Source organism: Hydractinia symbiolongicarpus, chromosome 3 (assembly GCF_029227915.1).
Source record: "Hydractinia symbiolongicarpus strain clone_291-10 chromosome 3, HSymV2.1, whole genome shotgun sequence".
In the NCBI taxonomy this organism is placed as follows: Eukaryota; Metazoa; Cnidaria; class Hydrozoa; order Anthoathecata; family Hydractiniidae; genus Hydractinia; species Hydractinia symbiolongicarpus.
In genome coordinates, this window is record NC_079877.1 from 10,994,363 (window position 1) to 11,012,718 (window position 18,356).

Sequence of the window (18,356 nt, forward strand, 5' to 3'; positions counted from 1 at the left end):
TTTTATACAACACTGCACATTTTTTATACAACACTGCACACTTTTTATACAACACTGCGCACTTTTTATACACCACTGCGCACTTTTTATACAACACTGCACACTTTTTATACAACACTGCACACTTTTTATACACCACAGCACACTTTTTATACAACACTGCGCACTGTTTATACAACACTGCACACTTTTTATACAATACTGCACACTTTTTATACAACACTGCGCACTGTTTATACAACACTGCGCACTGTTTATACAACACTGCACACTTTTTATACAATACTGCACACTTTTTATACAACACTGCGCACTGTTTATACAACACTGCGCACTGTTTATACAATATTGCACACTTTTTATACAACACTGCGCACTGTTTATACAACACTGCGCACTGTTTATACAACACTGCACACTTCTTATACAACACTGCGCACTGTTTATACAATATTGCACACTTTTTATACAACACTGCACACTTTTTATACAACACTGCGCACTTTTTATACAACACTGCGCACTTTTTATACAACACTGCACACTTTTTATACAACACTGCACACTTTTTATACAACACTGCACACTTTTTATACAACACTGCACACTTTTTATACAACACTGCACACTTTTTATACAACACTGCACATTTTTTATACAACACTGCACACTTTTTATACAACACTGCGCACTTTTTATACAACACAGCACACTTTTTATACAACACTGCGCACTTTTTATACAACACTGCACATTTTTTTTACAACACTGCACACTTTTTATACAACACTGCACACTTTTTATACACCACAGCACACTTTTTATACAACACTGCACATTTTTTATACACCACAGTACACTTTTTATACAACACTGCACATTTTTTATACAACACTGCACACTTTTTATACAACACTGCGCACTTTTTATACACCACTGCGCACTTTTTATACAACACTGCACACTTTTTATACAACACTGCACACTTTTTATACACCACAGCACACTTTTTATACAACACTGCGCACTTTTTATACAACACAGCACACTTTTTATACAACACTGCACACTTTTTATACAACACTGTACACTTTTTATACAACACTGCACATTTTTTTTACAACACTGGACACTTTTTATACAACACTGCGCACTTTTTATACAACCCTGCGCACTTTTTATACAACACTGCACACTTTTTATACAACACTGCACACTTTTTATACAACACTGCACACTTTTTATACAACACTGCACACTTTTTATACAACACTGCACACTTTTTATACAACACTGCACACTTTTTATACAACACTGCGCACTTTTTATACACCACTGCACACTTTTTATACAACACTGTACACTTTTTATACAACACTGCACATTTTTTTTACAACACTGCACACTTTTTATACAACACTGCACACTTTTTATACAACACTGCACACTTTTTATACACCACAGCACACTTTTTATACAATACTGCACACTTTTTATACAATACTGCGCACTTTTTATACAACACTGCACATTTTTTATACAACACTGCACACTTTTTATACAACACTGCACACTTTTTATACAACACTGCACACTTTTTATACACCACAGCACACTTTTTATACAACACTGTACACTTTTTATACAATATTGCACACTTTTTATACAACACTGCACACTTTTTATACAACACTGCACACTTTTTATACACCACAGCACACTTTTTATACAACACTGCACACTTTTTATACACCACTGCGCACTTTTTATACAACACTGCACACTTTTTATACAACACTGCACACTTTTTATACACCACAGCACACTTTTTATACAACACTGCGCACTTTTTATACAACACAGCACACTTTTTATACAACACTGCACACTTTTTATACAACACTGTACACTTTTTATACAACACTGCACATTTTTTTTACAACACTGCACACTTTTTATACAACACTGCGCACTTTTTATACAACACTGCGCACTTTTTATACACTACTGCACACTTTTTTTACAACACTGCACACTTTTTATACAACACTGCACACTTTTTATACAACACTGCACACTTTTTATACAACACTGTACACTTTTTATACAACACTGCACATTTTTTATACAACACTGCACACTTTTTATACAACACTGCGCACTTTTTATACACCACTGCGCACTTTTTATACAACACTGCACACTTTTTATACAACACTGCACACATTTTATACACCACAGCACACTTTTTATACAACACTGCACAATTTTTATACAACACTGTACACTTTTTATACAATGTTGCACACTTTTTATACAACACTGCGCACTTTTTATACAACACTGCGCACTTTTTATACAACACTGCGCACTTTTTATACAACACTGCACACTTTTTATACAACACTGCACACTTTTTATACAACACTGCGCACTTTTTATACAACACTGCGCACTTTTTATACAACACTGCGCACTTTTTATACAACACTGCGCACTTTTTATACACCACAGCACACTTTTTATACAACACTGCACACTTTTTATACACCACAGCACACTTTTTATACAACACTGCGCACTTTTTATACAACACTGCGCACTTTTTATACAACACTGCGCACTTTTTATACACCACAGCACACTTTTTATACAACACTGCACACTTTTTATACACCACAGCACACTTTTTATACAACACTGCACACTTTTTATACAACACTGTACACTTTTTATACAATATTGCACACTTTTTATACAACACTGCGCACTTTTTATACAATATTGCACACTTTTTATACAACACTGCGCACTTTTTATACAACACTGCACACTTTTTATACAACACTGCACACTTTTTATACAACACTGCACACTTTTTATACAACACTGTACACTTTTTATACAACACTGCACATTTTTTTTACAACACTGCACACTTTTTATACAATATTGCACACTTTTTATACAACACTGCACACTTTTTATACAACACTGCACACTTTTTATACACCACAGCACACTTTTTATACAACACTGCGCACTTTTTATACAACACAGCACACTTTTTATACAACACTGCACACTTTTTATACAACACTGTACACTTTTTATACAACACTGCACATTTTTTTTACAACACTGGACACTTTTTATACAACACTGCGCACTTTTTATACAACCCTGCGCACTTTTTATACAACACTGCACACTTTTTATACAACACTGCACACTTTTTATACAACACTGCACACTTTTTATACAACACTGCACACTTTTTATACAACACTGCACACTTTTTATACAACACTGCACACTTTTTATACAACACTGCGCACTTTTTATACACCACTGCACACTTTTTATACAACACTGTACACTTTTTATACAACACTGCACATTTTTTTTACAACACTGCACACTTTTTATACAACACTGCACACTTTTTATACAACACTGCACACTTTTTATACACCACAGCACACTTTTTATACAATACTGCACACTTTTTATACAATACTGCGCACTTTTTATACAACACTGCACATTTTTTATACAACACTGCACACTTTTTATACAACACTGCACACTTTTTATACAACACTGCACACTTTTTATACACCACAGCACACTTTTTATACAACACTGTACACTTTTTATACAATATTGCACACTTTTTATACAACACTGCACACTTTTTATACAACACTGCACACTTTTTATACACCACAGCACACTTTTTATACAACACTGCACACTTTTTATACACCACTGCGCACTTTTTATACAACACTGCACACTTTTTATACAACACTGCACACTTTTTATACACCACAGCACACTTTTTATACAACACTGCGCACTTTTTATACAACACAGCACACTTTTTATACAACACTGCACACTTTTTATACAACACTGTACACTTTTTATACAACACTGCACATTTTTTTTACAACACTGCACACTTTTTATACAACACTGCGCACTTTTTATACAACACTGCGCACTTTTTATACACTACTGCACACTTTTTTTACAACACTGCACACTTTCTATACAACACTGCACACTTTTTATACAACACTGCACACTTTTTATACAACACTGTACACTTTTTATACAACACTGCACATTTTTTATACAACACTGCACACTTTTTATACAACACTGCGCACTTTTTATACACCACTGCGCACTTTTTATACAACACTGCACACTTTTTATACAACACTGCACACATTTTATACACCACAGCACACTTTTTATACAACACTGCACAATTTTTATACAACACTGTACACTTTTTATACAATGTTGCACACTTTTTATACAACACTGCGCACTTTTTATACAACACTGCGCACTTTTTATACAACACTGCGCACTTTTTATACAACACTGCACACTTTTTATACAACACTGCACACTTTTTATACAACACTGCGCACTTTTTATACAACACTGCGCACTTTTTATACAACACTGCGCACTTTTTATACAACACTGCGCACTTTTTATACACCACAGCACACTTTTTATACAACACTGCACACTTTTTATACACCACAGCACACTTTTTATACAACACTGCGCACTTTTTATACAACACTGCGCACTTTTTATACAACACTGCGCACTTTTTATACACCACAGCACACTTTTTATACAACACTGCACACTTTTTATACACCACAGCACACTTTTTATACAACACTGCACACTTTTTATACAACACTGTACACTTTTTATACAATATTGCACACTTTTTATACAACACTGCGCACTTTTTATACAATATTGCACACTTTTTATACAACACTGCGCACTTTTTATACAACACTGCACACTTTTTATACAACACTGCACACTTTTTATACAACACTGCACACTTTTTATACAACACTGTACACTTTTTATACAACACTGCACATTTTTTTTACAACACTGCACACTTTTTATACATCACTGCGCACTTTTTATACAACACTGCGCACTTTTTATACACTACTGCACACTTTTTTTACAACACTGCACACTTTTTATACAACACTGCACACTTTTTATACAACACTGCACACTTTTTATACAACACTGTACACTTTTTATACAACACTGCACATTTTTTATACAACACTGCACACTTTTTATACAACACTGCGCACTTTTTATACACCACTGCGCACTTTTTATACAACACTGCACACTTTTTATACAACACTGCACACTTTTTATACACCACAGCACACTTTTTATACAACACTGCACAATTTTTATACAACACTGTACACTTTTTATACAATATTGCACACTTTTTATACAACACTGCGCACTTTTTATACAACACTGCGCACTTTTTATACAACACTGCGCACTTTTTATACAACACTGCACACTTTTTATACAACACTGCACACTTTTTATACAACACTGCGCACTTTTTATACAACACTGCGCACTTTTTATACAACACTGCGCACTTTTTATACACCACAGCACACTTTTTATACAACACTGCACACTTTTTATACACCACAGCACACTTTTTATACAACACTGCGCACTTTTTATACAACACTGCGCACTTTTTATACAACACCGCGCACTTTTTATACACCACAGCACACTTTTTATACAACACTGCACACTTTTTATACACCACAGCACACTTTTTATACAACACTGCACACTTTTTATACAACACTGTACACTTTTTATACAATATTGCACACTTTTTATACAACACTGCGCACTTTTTATACAATATTGCACACTTTTTATACAACACTGCGCACTTTTTATACAACACTGCACACTTTTTATACAACACTGCACACTTTTTATACAACACTGCACACTTTTTATACAACACTGCACACTTTTTATACAACACTGCACACTTTTTATACAACACTGCGCACTTTTTATACACCACTGCACACTTTTTATACAACACTGTACACTTTTTATACAACACTGCACATTTTTTTTACAACACTGCACACTTTTTATACAACACTGCACACTTTTTATACAACACTGCACACTTTTTATACACCACAGCACACTTTTTATACAATACTGCACACTTTTTATACAATACTGCGCACTTTTTATACAACACTGCGCACTTTTTATACAACACAGCACACTTTTTATACAACACTGCGCACTTTTTATACAACACAGCACACTTTTTATACAACACTGCGCACTTTTTATACAACACAGCACACTTTTTATACAACACTGTACACTTTTTTTACAACACTGCACACTTTTTATACAACACTGCGCACTTTTTATACAACACTGCACACTTTTTATACAACACTGCACACTTTTTATACAACACTGCACACTTTTTATACACCACGGCACACTTTTTATACAACACTGCGCACTGTTTATACAACACTGTACACTTTTTATACAACACTGCGCACTTTTTATACAACTTTGCACACTTTTTATACAACACTGCACATTTTTTATACAACACTGCACACTTTTTATACAACACTGTACACTTTTTATACAACACTGCGCACTTTTATACAACTTTGCACACTTTTTATACAACACTGCACACTTTTTATACAACACTGCACACTTTTTATACACCACTGCGCACTTTTTATACAACACTGTCCAATTGTAATGAAATAATGCTGCGTTAAAGGAATTAAATGTCTACATTGTCTTCTTTTTTTAAAATAGCATGCTGACAAAATTATTGTTGTCTTGAAACCAGTTTATTATCTTGAGCAGCGGCAGCTATTCCGATACTTGTGAATTTGATTTCGCGCGAAAGAATGTTAAAAGACAATGAGAATTGTTTTCTGTACGTGAGCACAAAACAATTTCCCAAAGCGCTATAGGATGCATCAAAATTGAAACAGGAATTTTTCTTGAATATGTTCTGATTAAACATTATAAAACTCCTTAGCTCATTGTTTTCTTTGGTGGTATCCATAATTCTAGACATGATTTCAGACGAGTGCTAAAAATGCGCAGTAAAATATTGAAACGATGTTACGAGGTAACTTATGAATTCGTATTGTTACTGGTGGTGTGGCAGTCACAGTAACTTGTATTTGTCGTATAAAACACCGTTTATCTTCGTCTACCGTAAACTTAAAATTCATCAGCAGTCTTGCTACACAAGTCATCGTTTCATTCATGGCAAACTTTTTTCCGATACAGCTGTAAGGTCCATATCCAAACGCTAGCCAAGAACCTGGTTTGTTGACTTTTTCTAGAAAACATAAAAGAACAAGTTTTCCGACAAAAAAGTCTCTGAAAATTGTTGGCTGAAATAAACGCGTAAAAATTTTGTTGGCAGAAAATATAATTATGCACAAATAAAAATTAACGTCTCGATTGGCAGCATGAAATTCCCGTTATCTTTTTGATGAGAAATAAAGAATTTATATAGATTTTTGCTCGAAAAGAATTTTTGCCTTGTTTTGCGGACCTTCTTTTTTGCGATTTATTTCCAAAAGTGCAACTTTGCAAAACGTTTCCAAATATATTCTGCAAATATTTCTACTAACGAATATGTCTACCCCTTCCTGAACAAACTTTTAGCATAATAGACCTTTAACATTTCATTCGGAAAAGCTAGCCATAAAACTAAAAATAATTTTTTTAAAATCCTACCTTTCTCGTCGAATCTTTCCGGTCTAAACTCGTTTGGTTGAGGAAACAATTCTTCATCCATATGAAATAAATTTAACACTGTCTTTATCATCTGATTTTTCGGAATGAAATATTTTCCTATCCTACAGTCCTTTGTTGTCACTCGACCAACTCGAATTGAAGAATTATATACACGGAGCGTTTCTTTGATCACGTTTGTTAAATAGTGCATTGATGTTTTCTAGTTTAACATCATCGTTTTCTTTCAATACATTTTTCACTTCTTTGCGCGCTTTATTTTGAACGTTGGGATACTGAAAAAAAAAAGAAATCGCTCAAAATGCGGTATTTGGAATACCTTTTACAACGTTAATTCCAATACAACTTGTCCCTTACTGTCAGAAAATTGTGCGGTTTGAAAAATAAGCAGAATTTTCGCATTTTTGCGGAATTTATTTTCGCAGGTTACAGAAACTAGTGAATTTTACTTTTAACCCTATTATACCTGAGCTTTGTTTGTCCCTTGTAACCCTGGGGGGAGGGGGAGAAAAATGTTCCCACGGGTCATAAATTGTCAAACTCATTCCGGGTAAGAAAGTAATTTGGTAACACAAAAACATTCATTAGCATTATAAAACTTGGTAAAGAAAAAAATGTGTGCAATTATTTGCTACTTTGTACCTTCTGTTAGAAAAAACTACTCTACTTTTTGTCTACTTGCCAGAGCCAGTGCGTAAAGAATCTACGTAAAAGCTGTTGACGTCGTTTCATATCCGGCTAGCAAAAACGTAAACAAGTTATCGCAAATGTGTTTGTAGGTAAACACTTGTTTCTGGTCACCGCATGACGTGCTTGTATTTTTCATTTGATCGCGAAGCATACAAGATAGAAAATAATCAGGAATGTTTTGGCTGTTTAGGATTTGTTCTTTTCGTTCTATCATGATCTAAACAAAAAGGTGCATTCTTAATCTCAACACAATCGGACGAATTTGTTTGTTACTGAGAGACTGGTGCATAGAAACCCTGTACATTTTTCTTGTCAAAGCTTGTCCTGTATAATGCTCTAAGCAAAGTCGGGTAAATCGGTTTGGAATTCTCGTCGGTCCAAATTTCCGTCACCTTTGGAGGTTTTCATCATGTATGATTCAGGTTTCGACATTTTTAAGTTATTATTTCATTGATGCAATAAAAACATCACTAAAATTTATGACATTAAACTTTCGCCTTAATTTTTGTTATCACCCAGAATTTTCTTCAACAAGAGAGCAGGCTTAGTATGAATCGAATTAGTTGGAATACGGTAACTAAATTAGTTAATACGGTAACCGAATTACACAATACGGTAACCGAATTAGTTAGTACGGTAACCGAATATCACAAGTAGCATTTACCTTTAATATAACTTTTTCCACGTAATAGCGTTCCTTCTCGCTTGACCTGGACCAAAAGGCGCATGCTTTAAGAAAGGAAACAATTTTAGCAAAAGATGTGTGTTAGAATTATTGATCAAACTCAGAACCATATTGCAAGCCTTAGTGAATTCATTTTTTGCCAAGTCTTCACCTGTTGTGTAATAACACAACGCTTCACTCACGACTTGAAATGAGAATGGTTGGAAATAAACCAAAACTTCGATGTTCTTCCCGTCTTTTTTTAGCCAATTCTATAAAAAAAATTAAAATTATAATTACAGGCCTACGGATTCCAGTTTAGTAAAGTATATCTTGTCTTGTCGTTTTGCTTTTTAAAATACGTTGATGAGTAAAGCGGGAGTGGCAACTGTGGGTAGCAAGTGGTGGTAGCGAGTGTTGGTGGAGAGTGGGAGTGGTGAGTCTGGTTGGTGAGTATGGGAGGCGAGTGTGGGAGGTGAGTTGGGCGCGTGAGATTGGTGGGTGTGGGTGGCGAGTTGGGGTGGTAAGGGGGTGGCGCGTAAGATTTGTGAGTGGGGGTGGTGAGTTGGGGTGGTGAGTTGGGGTGGTGAGTGGGGGTGGTGAGTGGGGGTAGCGCGTGAAATTGGTGAGGGTGGGTGGCGAGTTGGGTTGGTGTGGTGAGTTGGGGTGCTGAGTGGGGGTGATGAGTGGGGGTGATGAGTGGGGGTGGTGAGTTGGGTGGCGAGTACATTTAAAGTTAAGAAAACTTTTGTTAGGATCTTTCAAGCTGGATTTACACTAATAACGAAACGGAAATGACCAGAACGTTGTTCTTTCTGAAATCCCTGTTTCGATCCTATGCGAACTGATTTTACTGAAAACAAAAAAAATAACTACCAAATTGAAGTACTATTTTTGTTCCGTTCAATTCTGTTTTGTTGTTAAGTGGTAATCCAGCTTAATAGAAAATTAAAATTTTTGAGTAAAAATTATTTGCAATATGAACCTCCACTAAAACTTTAGTATGTTTATCTGACGTCATCACATAACTTCGTAACATTTCAGGGGTGAACGCGCGACTTAAAATCTTTCGCTGCCATCTGTTGGCTTCTCCACGCGCGAGATGCAATCCGTTTTTAAATAACGGGACAGCTTTATCTAAGAGATCTGAGCGGACGAATGCTTCTGGATGTGATAAGACATATTTCGGAAATTCAGGATCTAGAAGGACAACTTGCTCTGGAACTAAAAAAGATAATCAAATCAAACATTGAGAAAGAGATTGAAAAAAAACCTGAAAATATTGCCTGTTCATATTCCGAAACGAATATTTGGAATCTTCTTGTAAATCTTGTAAAACTCATTACCTAACTTAGTAATTCATTCATCTCTTCTTTACACACCTTCCTGACAAACACAAAAAACTACTTGTTTTGGTAAACATTGGTATTTCGCGCCTCTACTTTTACTTTTTGGGTCCACAGCACAAGTCTTCAGCTCTATTTTATCGTGAAGGGCTTCATTGTCTTTTTTCCGTTTGTCGAAGAAATCGGTGACAATTTTCTCAGCCACATTGAAAGCAGCCGTGAGTGTTTGGTCCTGGTACTTTGAAAGGGCATTGTCAACAATGCTTTGAATCTTAGCTTTAATATCATTCATGTTCACAACAAGTTAACGATAACAGCTTGCTGCGAGAGAGAAAGAACAGTTTTTAACTGTTGAATATATATTAGACGCGCTCTAAACAGCGCATGCGCATAATTTACGCACTAATTGCAGTGCAGAATCGAAAAGAAACTTTGTTTCCTGAAATCTTCGAAATCGGAAAACACCGCTTTCATTTATTAATTCATTTGTTATCTTTTAATTGTGCAAGGTATATACAAACATTAAAAGGCTTACGTGTCAGATTGTGTATGCGAAACAAGCCGTCTTGTTTAAAGTCTTTCGCCATCTTTTCATATGCAAGCAAGTGATCTGCTTTTCAATAATAAGGATAATGTTTGAAAAATGGCCATGACTATGGTTGACGTATATGTTTTAGTTTATCTGACCACGACTCAAGCAACATAAAACCGAGAAACATGGTTATGAGTGCTATGAAAATGATCAGAATCATCTAAATAGAATAAAAGAAAGATATTATGTCCCACTGAAACAAGCTCTGTATTGCACACTGCACTACTTTATAATACCAACACAATGCGGAATGAATACAGCAAAACGAATCTTTCGGAATTTGAGAGAGTTCAACTGATTATTTAAAATCCCTCAATAAGTTTATTCAGTATATGAGCTGTGCATATTGTCTAATCCTAAGATGATATATGATATGATATGATGTGACAAGTATAACATGATATGATTATTATTTTTATTATTATTTAAGATAAGCACAAACTGTTTTAGTTTGAAAGACAACTTGACTCTCTTCCATCCGTCGCAGCTAAGCTACTATTTTGCGTGACAGACGGACAGACGGACGGACGTATACGGGCATTATAATATAGATAATATATTTTTAACCACTTCTTATAATTATTGTATTAAACCTTATTATTGTTTAATTTCTTCGTATACTCAACAACATATTTGGAATTTTATACATTTTTGTTTTATAAGAAATATTTATTACACTTACTTAAAATTGTAAGTAAGCCTATAGTTGATATAGTAACATTTTAAACAATCGATTTTACTTTTAGTCAAATCTTATTTAAAAAGGTTGTACATATTTTAATATAACTGGTGATGTCTTTGGAACTAAAAAAGTTTGATATCATTCCGATAGTTATCAGAAACTGTGCTTGTAGTATTATTATTATTTTTATTCCGGGTATATACCCTATCGGTTAAAATTACGACAGTGAAAAGGTCACCGGCGAAATTTTAAAACCGACGAAAAATTTTGACCGACGAAATTTTAACCGATAAGGTATAGAGGATCAGTATTGTGTTATCGATGTGGGTCCTGTGCTCTGAATGTGTACGTTGTGTATGCACCGACATAGCCTACGAAACGTCATGTGGTGCGGTGCAGTATTGTGCGGTGTTGTGCTGCGATGCGGCTCTTGTTTTATTTCCCCTATACATCTGTTAAATTATTGATCAAATTTTGTTTCGAAGCTGTTTCCTGCAAAACACACTAATTGATTAATTGTTCAATAATTGCATCGTAATTGTCACGTTTAGCAAGTCTTCATACACGACTATATAAATCGTTCGTCACGCTGTAACGATTTTCTCGCTGTATTCAAATTACTAATTTTTTTCAACCGCCTTCCAAAGATTTCTTTTTTTATTAAATAACAAAAGACTACTGATTTTGTCCTGTTATCTATTCCTTCACAAATAACAAAAAATAAAGTAAAATTGTGGATTATACCAAAATGTAGATGCGATTCTTCTATGTAGACTATCATATTTGCGTGTATTTGAGGTACTAAATTTCGTGCACTAACGGACTATTCTTCGCAAACGGAAATTTGTACGTTCGAAATCGTTAAAGGAAAGATAACGTAAGTATAGGAAGTATTCATTTTTCATTTTGATTCATATTTGTATTTTTAATATCATTACAAATTCGGATTATCTTTCGCCTTTCTTATCAACTCTAAAAATAGATAAATAAATGAATAAATGAAGAGTATTAACGATCTGCTGTATTGTAAAATAAAATGTGTTTTTTTTGTTCGAAAAACACGGTGACATAAGTTGAATCTCTGGATTCTTTATTTATTTATTTTTTCTTTCTCTTCACTTATACTTTTGTAAAACAAATACTTTAACAGATACAGCAAAGGATGGAAATCGAGGCAAACACAATATTTACCTACTTGCAAAAGTTGCATGATTTTGCGCACTCGAATTTCATGAACCAATCATCACAACCATATTTTTCAATGTATTTAGAGCAATAACCAAATGTGTCCTCGCATTTTCCATTACTTGGTCCATATGGTCGCCAGTATGTTCCTGTAATTTAAAAATGTATTAATAAACGAAAAAAAAAGGAAAATTCAAATGCAAGTGAAGAATCAAATATTTTTTACCAGTATGCCTGTTTCCTTTCATTATTTAACTTTGTGGAAATATTTATTTGGCATTTCACTTACACTTTTCAAATTGCATTTTTCTGCACAAATCTTCTTCTTTTAAAAATGAGTCTTTTCAAAAAACTTTTACCTTTAAATTTCAACACTCTGGCACGCTTGTATATTACAAAACCGTTCGTCAACATATCATACACCTAAAACAACCCTGGGAACCAGGTTCTCTTTAAAAATAACCATATATATTATAATATTGGCTATTTATATTTAATTATATTTATATTTTGGAATTGTCCATATATAGTTTTGATTTGGTATATTCACCTGCTTTGTAATAATGTCTTATTGGCGCGTCATAAGTGAAGAAAATTATTAGTAGCTACCATCTTCAAAGTTGTCACAGTAAAGTAGATATTTTTGCAAGTGAGATTTTTTCGTATACATTTTAACATAAAGAAACTCAAAGTAAGAACATTTCAAACCTCTTGAATGAAAACACCACGGCTGTTTTGAATTCGTTCCCAATGGCGACCAGCAACATCCTTTTCGAAAACACTCGCGTTGAGTGATGCCATAATAACCACAATCGCGTCGTTCCCATGGTTTGATTTTGTCACACTTTGCTAAAAATAATTGTGATTTAATCAAATCAATCACTGGCTAATAAACCAAAAAAGCGTGTTTGTAAGTGTCTTTTGCTATTATCAGTTGACCTGGCGTAGCTACATTTTTTGGTAACTTCTATGTTAAATAAACTTTTAGAAACTACAGAGAAAGGAGTGTTCGAATCAGCCCTATCCCTGCAATTTTTTTTTGTTGTTGTTAAAGTTGAATACAAATTTTCCTTGAAGTTAAACAACCGTTTTGTTGAAGTTGAATAAATTTATGTGAATCTTGAATCTTGCAACAAATAATCAACCACAGTTGAATTATGAGAAAAATATGGAAACTAGAAGAACAACAAGTTAAAATGGAGTAGAAATCCAAACCGTAACAAAATCCGCATGTTCGATTGCAGTTTAACATGGTTCCCCTTAGCTCCATATAACAAGCAAATCTGCGCGTTGTTGGACTACATGCACCGTAGATCGCATCCTTGCATACTTCTAAACGTAAAGTAAAATATTATTAATTTTATTAAAAGAAGCCGGGGAAACCCGACGCAAAACGCCGGGGTAGGCCATAAGTCAAGGTGTGACCCGGTGTTGAACACTCTGTGAAGCGTTTAATAAGAGCCGTAAACTGTGCCATACCATCAGGTGGAGCGCTTTAGTACAGGTATACAGTATTTCGTAACAATGGTCGTAAATTAAGTGAAGCGCATACACCATCATAGTGTTACAACTGTAACATATTTTTTAGAAAATAACTTTCCCACATCAATATCTGAAATAAAAACAGAGCTTACAAACCGTTATTACCCGTCATAGCAAAAACAATCGGTTAATAATAAGATATTTTGCGGACACCGGACTGAGTGCTTAGTAAAGTTAAACAGTGTGACACAGGCCTTCCAAAAAACATAATAACATAAGGTGAATAAAAATGTATCTATCTATCTAACAGTTCAAAAACTTTCCATTCTCCAGCGCTGAGTTGGTCAGATCTGCTTGCCAAATTTCGGACTGACATTAGGGCAACGTAAAAATTGTTGTTAAGCAATATAAAGAGATTTAGTTTCTGATTTGTCAATTATATAAAACTCCGCTACTGATTGGACCTTTATTTTAGCGGAAATCGTGCCTGTGCCAACGGAGGCCCGACGGGTTTCTTGCCCCTGCCTATTTTGTATTTCGAGCATCGTTAACACAAGTCGCTTTTGACGCACGAACAGACAGACGGCTGCTATTATAATAGAAACTAGTCCCTAACCCGTGGAAAATCCACGGGTTCGCCCGTCCTTTAAGTTTACCGGTCGTAACAAAGTAGATGAATTTATTTACGATTATGTAAATTATGCACTTGATAATTTGCATAACAAATTATCACGTGGTTAATAAATTAAAGGCATTCAATCAAGTTTTCAAGTCACACGTCGACAGAAATCTTGTGAGAAGGAACATGTTTGATTATTTTGTAAATTTACAAAGAGTACATCGTCAAGAAATTATGAATGCTTTTGATGCAGAAGTTGAAATGGATATCGAGCGAGTAAGTTGCAGAAGCCGTGCTGACAATGAAGCTGATGACAACCAGATGATGTCTGTGAACGACACGTTTTCTTTGTGTAAGACGTATTTCGATAAAAAGTTTGAACACTTGAAGCCTCAAATCACCGTTCCTTCGCCGCCACCTTCAAAAACAAGAAAATTAAACACTGATTTAAAATTCAAGGCACACCAGAAACAGCTGGCATTTAACAACGAAATTGACGAAAAAATTGATAAAGCCATATCTCTAAGCTCTAATCAAAGACGGATATACTTCTAAACCACTGAAAAACCTTAGGGAATGTAGAGGTTTAATCAAACGTGGTAATATGCTGATTCAATTTGCCGATCGATCTCCAGGAGGATGAAACACTGTGGCAGAATACGAATCTGATGAGTTAGCCAGTGACAGTGAGGATGAATGTAAAATACGTGCAGCAGAAAAAAGGGCGTTGGCGAAGAAAAGGATAAACAAACCTGTTCGTCGTTTTGCAGAGTCCTATACAAATCCTCGTCCACCAAATTAATTGAATTCAGGGAGGCCTCCCTACAGAAACACCTACAGTCGAATCCCTAAACCAACCGACATTTGTTTGCTGTGCGGAAAAGCAGAACATTGAGAAGAGACTGCCCAACATCCAAAGAGAAAAATATTACTACAGCCTAAAGATAAGTTCGTTGCTCTTTATCTAGTCAACCTGATACAGTCCGGCGAGTCTTTCTCTGCAATAGAAAGTTCGTTTTACGCAATAAAACACAATCACAAATTTTGCAATATAAATCCATGCAATGCTAAAATATGCAAAATGCTTTTGGAAGCGGCAAAGAGAATTTGCAGAAAGGATTTGAAGAAAAAACTCCCCATCACCGTTTCAATTTTAAACAAGATATACGACAGTTTAAATGGCGATAAATGTTCAATACTTCAACTCAGAACCATTTCAATGTTAATTTTGGGGTTTGCAGATTTTATGCGATATAGTGAAACATCTGACTTAAAAAGGTGCGATTTTGTATTTAGAGATACACATTTAGAGATTTTTATAGAGGAAAGCAAAACTGATATATATTTCGATGGTTATTGGTTATTCTTGTCTCAGCTGGATTCCAGGTTATGCCCCGTCAAACTAATGCAGAGATACTTCGACATGGCACAAATTGGAGATGAATCCAACGAATATATATTCCGATCAGTCACATATTTTAAAACCGTTAATCGCCATTTCCTGCGAAGAAGAAACGTGCCTTTGTTTTACAGTACCGCCCGAGATATCGTTTTGTCTGCCATAAAAGAAGTTGGACTTGATCCACAAAACATTGGATTACACAGTTTACGTTCTGGAAGAGCGACGGCTGCGGTCAACTTTGGAGGTATAAATCGATGGTTTAAAAAACACGGCAGATGGAAATATGACAGAGCGAAAGACGGATATACTCAGGACAGTGTAAAATCATTGTTGTCCGTGTCTTCCAACCTTGGTCTCTAATTATATTTCCCCTGCGACAGATAAATAAAGTTATTTTCGTTTGAATACGTGAATTAGAAAATAAATGAATTTATTTACGATTATGTAAATTATGCACTTGATAATTTGCATAACAAATTATCACGTGGTTAGTAAATTAAATGCGTTCAATCAAGTCTTTTAAACTCAGCAGGGGGTCTGCGAAACAGACAAAATACGGCTATTATTAAGGAGACTAGTCGTTAACCCGTGGAAAAATCCACAGGGATGCCCGTCCTTTAAATATCGCATTTCGTGTTTCCGTAACAGGACGCGTCTTTCGCGGACAGACAGACAGACGACGGCTATTATTATAGAGACTAGTCGCTATCCCGTGGAAAAATCCACGGGGTCGCCCGTCGTTTAAATTTACCCCTCGCAACAAAGTGGACAAAAATATATCGCATTTGATATTCGTGTTTCCATAGCACGTCTTTCTAACTCAGCAGGGGGTCAGTGCAGAGACAGACAAAGTACGGCTATTATTAAAGAGACGTGGTTGCACTTGCAACACACTTTTTTGGCTTTGTAGCTAGTGATTGATTCATCTCAAATCAAAATCCTCGCAAAAATTCTTACATCGCAAACTCTCTAAAGCGGCGTGAAAATTGGACACTTGCTTTTAAACTTTGTTTATACAGCGAATTAAAAAAAATATTTTCATTTAAGTGTTTGCTTTAGGGAGGAAGAGGGAGGTTCTATATACTCTGACAGCTCTACTAAGTTAAATCAGAAGGACATTTCATTCAGACAAGACATTTTACTATCTTGATCAAAAATGAAACTTGATACAAATTGATACAAAACAAAGTGATACAAATATAGGAGATGCAGTCGGAGTAACTAGAAGTACATACCATATATCGCAGTAAAATAAATAATATAATAATCAACTGGAGAATATAAGTTGATTAGGAATAACTAAAACTCCTACTTCCTGTTCCGGTATTGCAGTTAACTGTTACCGCACTCAGAATCACAACGCAGAAAACAAAAAACGCGTCCATTTTGTTTCCAAATGTTATTCTCGTGCAAAGTACATTTCAGGCATTTTATAGCGTCGTTTAAGCTTTTCTTGACCGGGAGTATAATTATTTGTCAACAACCCCACTTCGCTGCCAGCTTTCCGTGGTGTCTTCCTGTCTTCCTGAAAATATAAACCAACGAATAATCCTGGAGTGCATTTGTAAATAGATCATTAACATGTGATATTTGATTACACATACACCCTGCTTTCTTCACGATTTAAAATAACCGTTTTGATTGTCCAGATTTCCAGCTGTTTAGTTAAACACGCCCTCGCCTTTATAAACAAATGCAATGCGACGTTCTGTAGATCACAATTTTGTCTGATTATGTCGAAGGGTGGATCCAAAAATACAGAATTCTTTGCCCATGTTGTATCACAAAACCTCGTCCCCAGGTGTTTTTATTCTTGTGACAATCTCGGTCGGGAAATTGTAAGGAAGAGGAAAAAAAGATCAGGGGTTGAGTGCAGAGATAGCGTACATTGATTTTAGGCTCCTCTCATATTTCTGATCATTAACTCATTTATAAAACCTCCTGGATACAATTTGATACGTAGAGTTGTGTTCTGTAGTTACTACTATAATCACGTGCATAAATATCGAGGTAA

General features: G+C 35.1%; 3 protein-coding genes across 3 annotated transcripts in view; all 3 read right to left on the minus strand.

Annotated features, from left to right (window-relative positions):
* The window catches only part of LOC130635682 (uncharacterized), a 97,621-nt gene extending 80,750 nt beyond the window's left edge, over positions 1-16,871 (minus strand). The window contains exon 1 of the mRNA XM_057445101.1: positions 16,862-16,871. The gene's annotated coding sequence lies outside the window, so the exon portion shown is untranslated. The remainder of the gene's footprint in view (positions 1-16,861) is intronic.
* LOC130636828 (cytochrome P450 3A29-like) lies at positions 6,993-7,873 on the minus strand. Its single transcript, XM_057446676.1, has 2 exons — positions 7,663-7,873; positions 6,993-7,258 (listed from the first exon to the last, which is right to left on the minus strand). Exons 1-2 carry the CDS (start codon positions 7,871-7,873, stop codon positions 6,993-6,995), a joined length of 477 nt encoding a protein of 158 aa, XP_057302659.1.
* LOC130635684 (uncharacterized) lies at positions 11,358-17,771 on the minus strand. The gene is made up of 5 exons (XM_057445103.1): positions 17,655-17,771; positions 14,055-14,171; positions 13,548-13,688; positions 12,850-12,988; positions 11,358-12,626 (listed from the first exon to the last, which is right to left on the minus strand). The coding sequence occupies exons 1-5, from the start codon at positions 17,725-17,727 to the stop codon at positions 12,602-12,604; spliced, it is 495 nt and encodes a 164-aa protein (XP_057301086.1). The 5' UTR covers positions 17,728-17,771; the 3' UTR covers positions 11,358-12,601.
* Between the last annotated feature and the right edge of the window lie 585 nt (positions 17,772-18,356).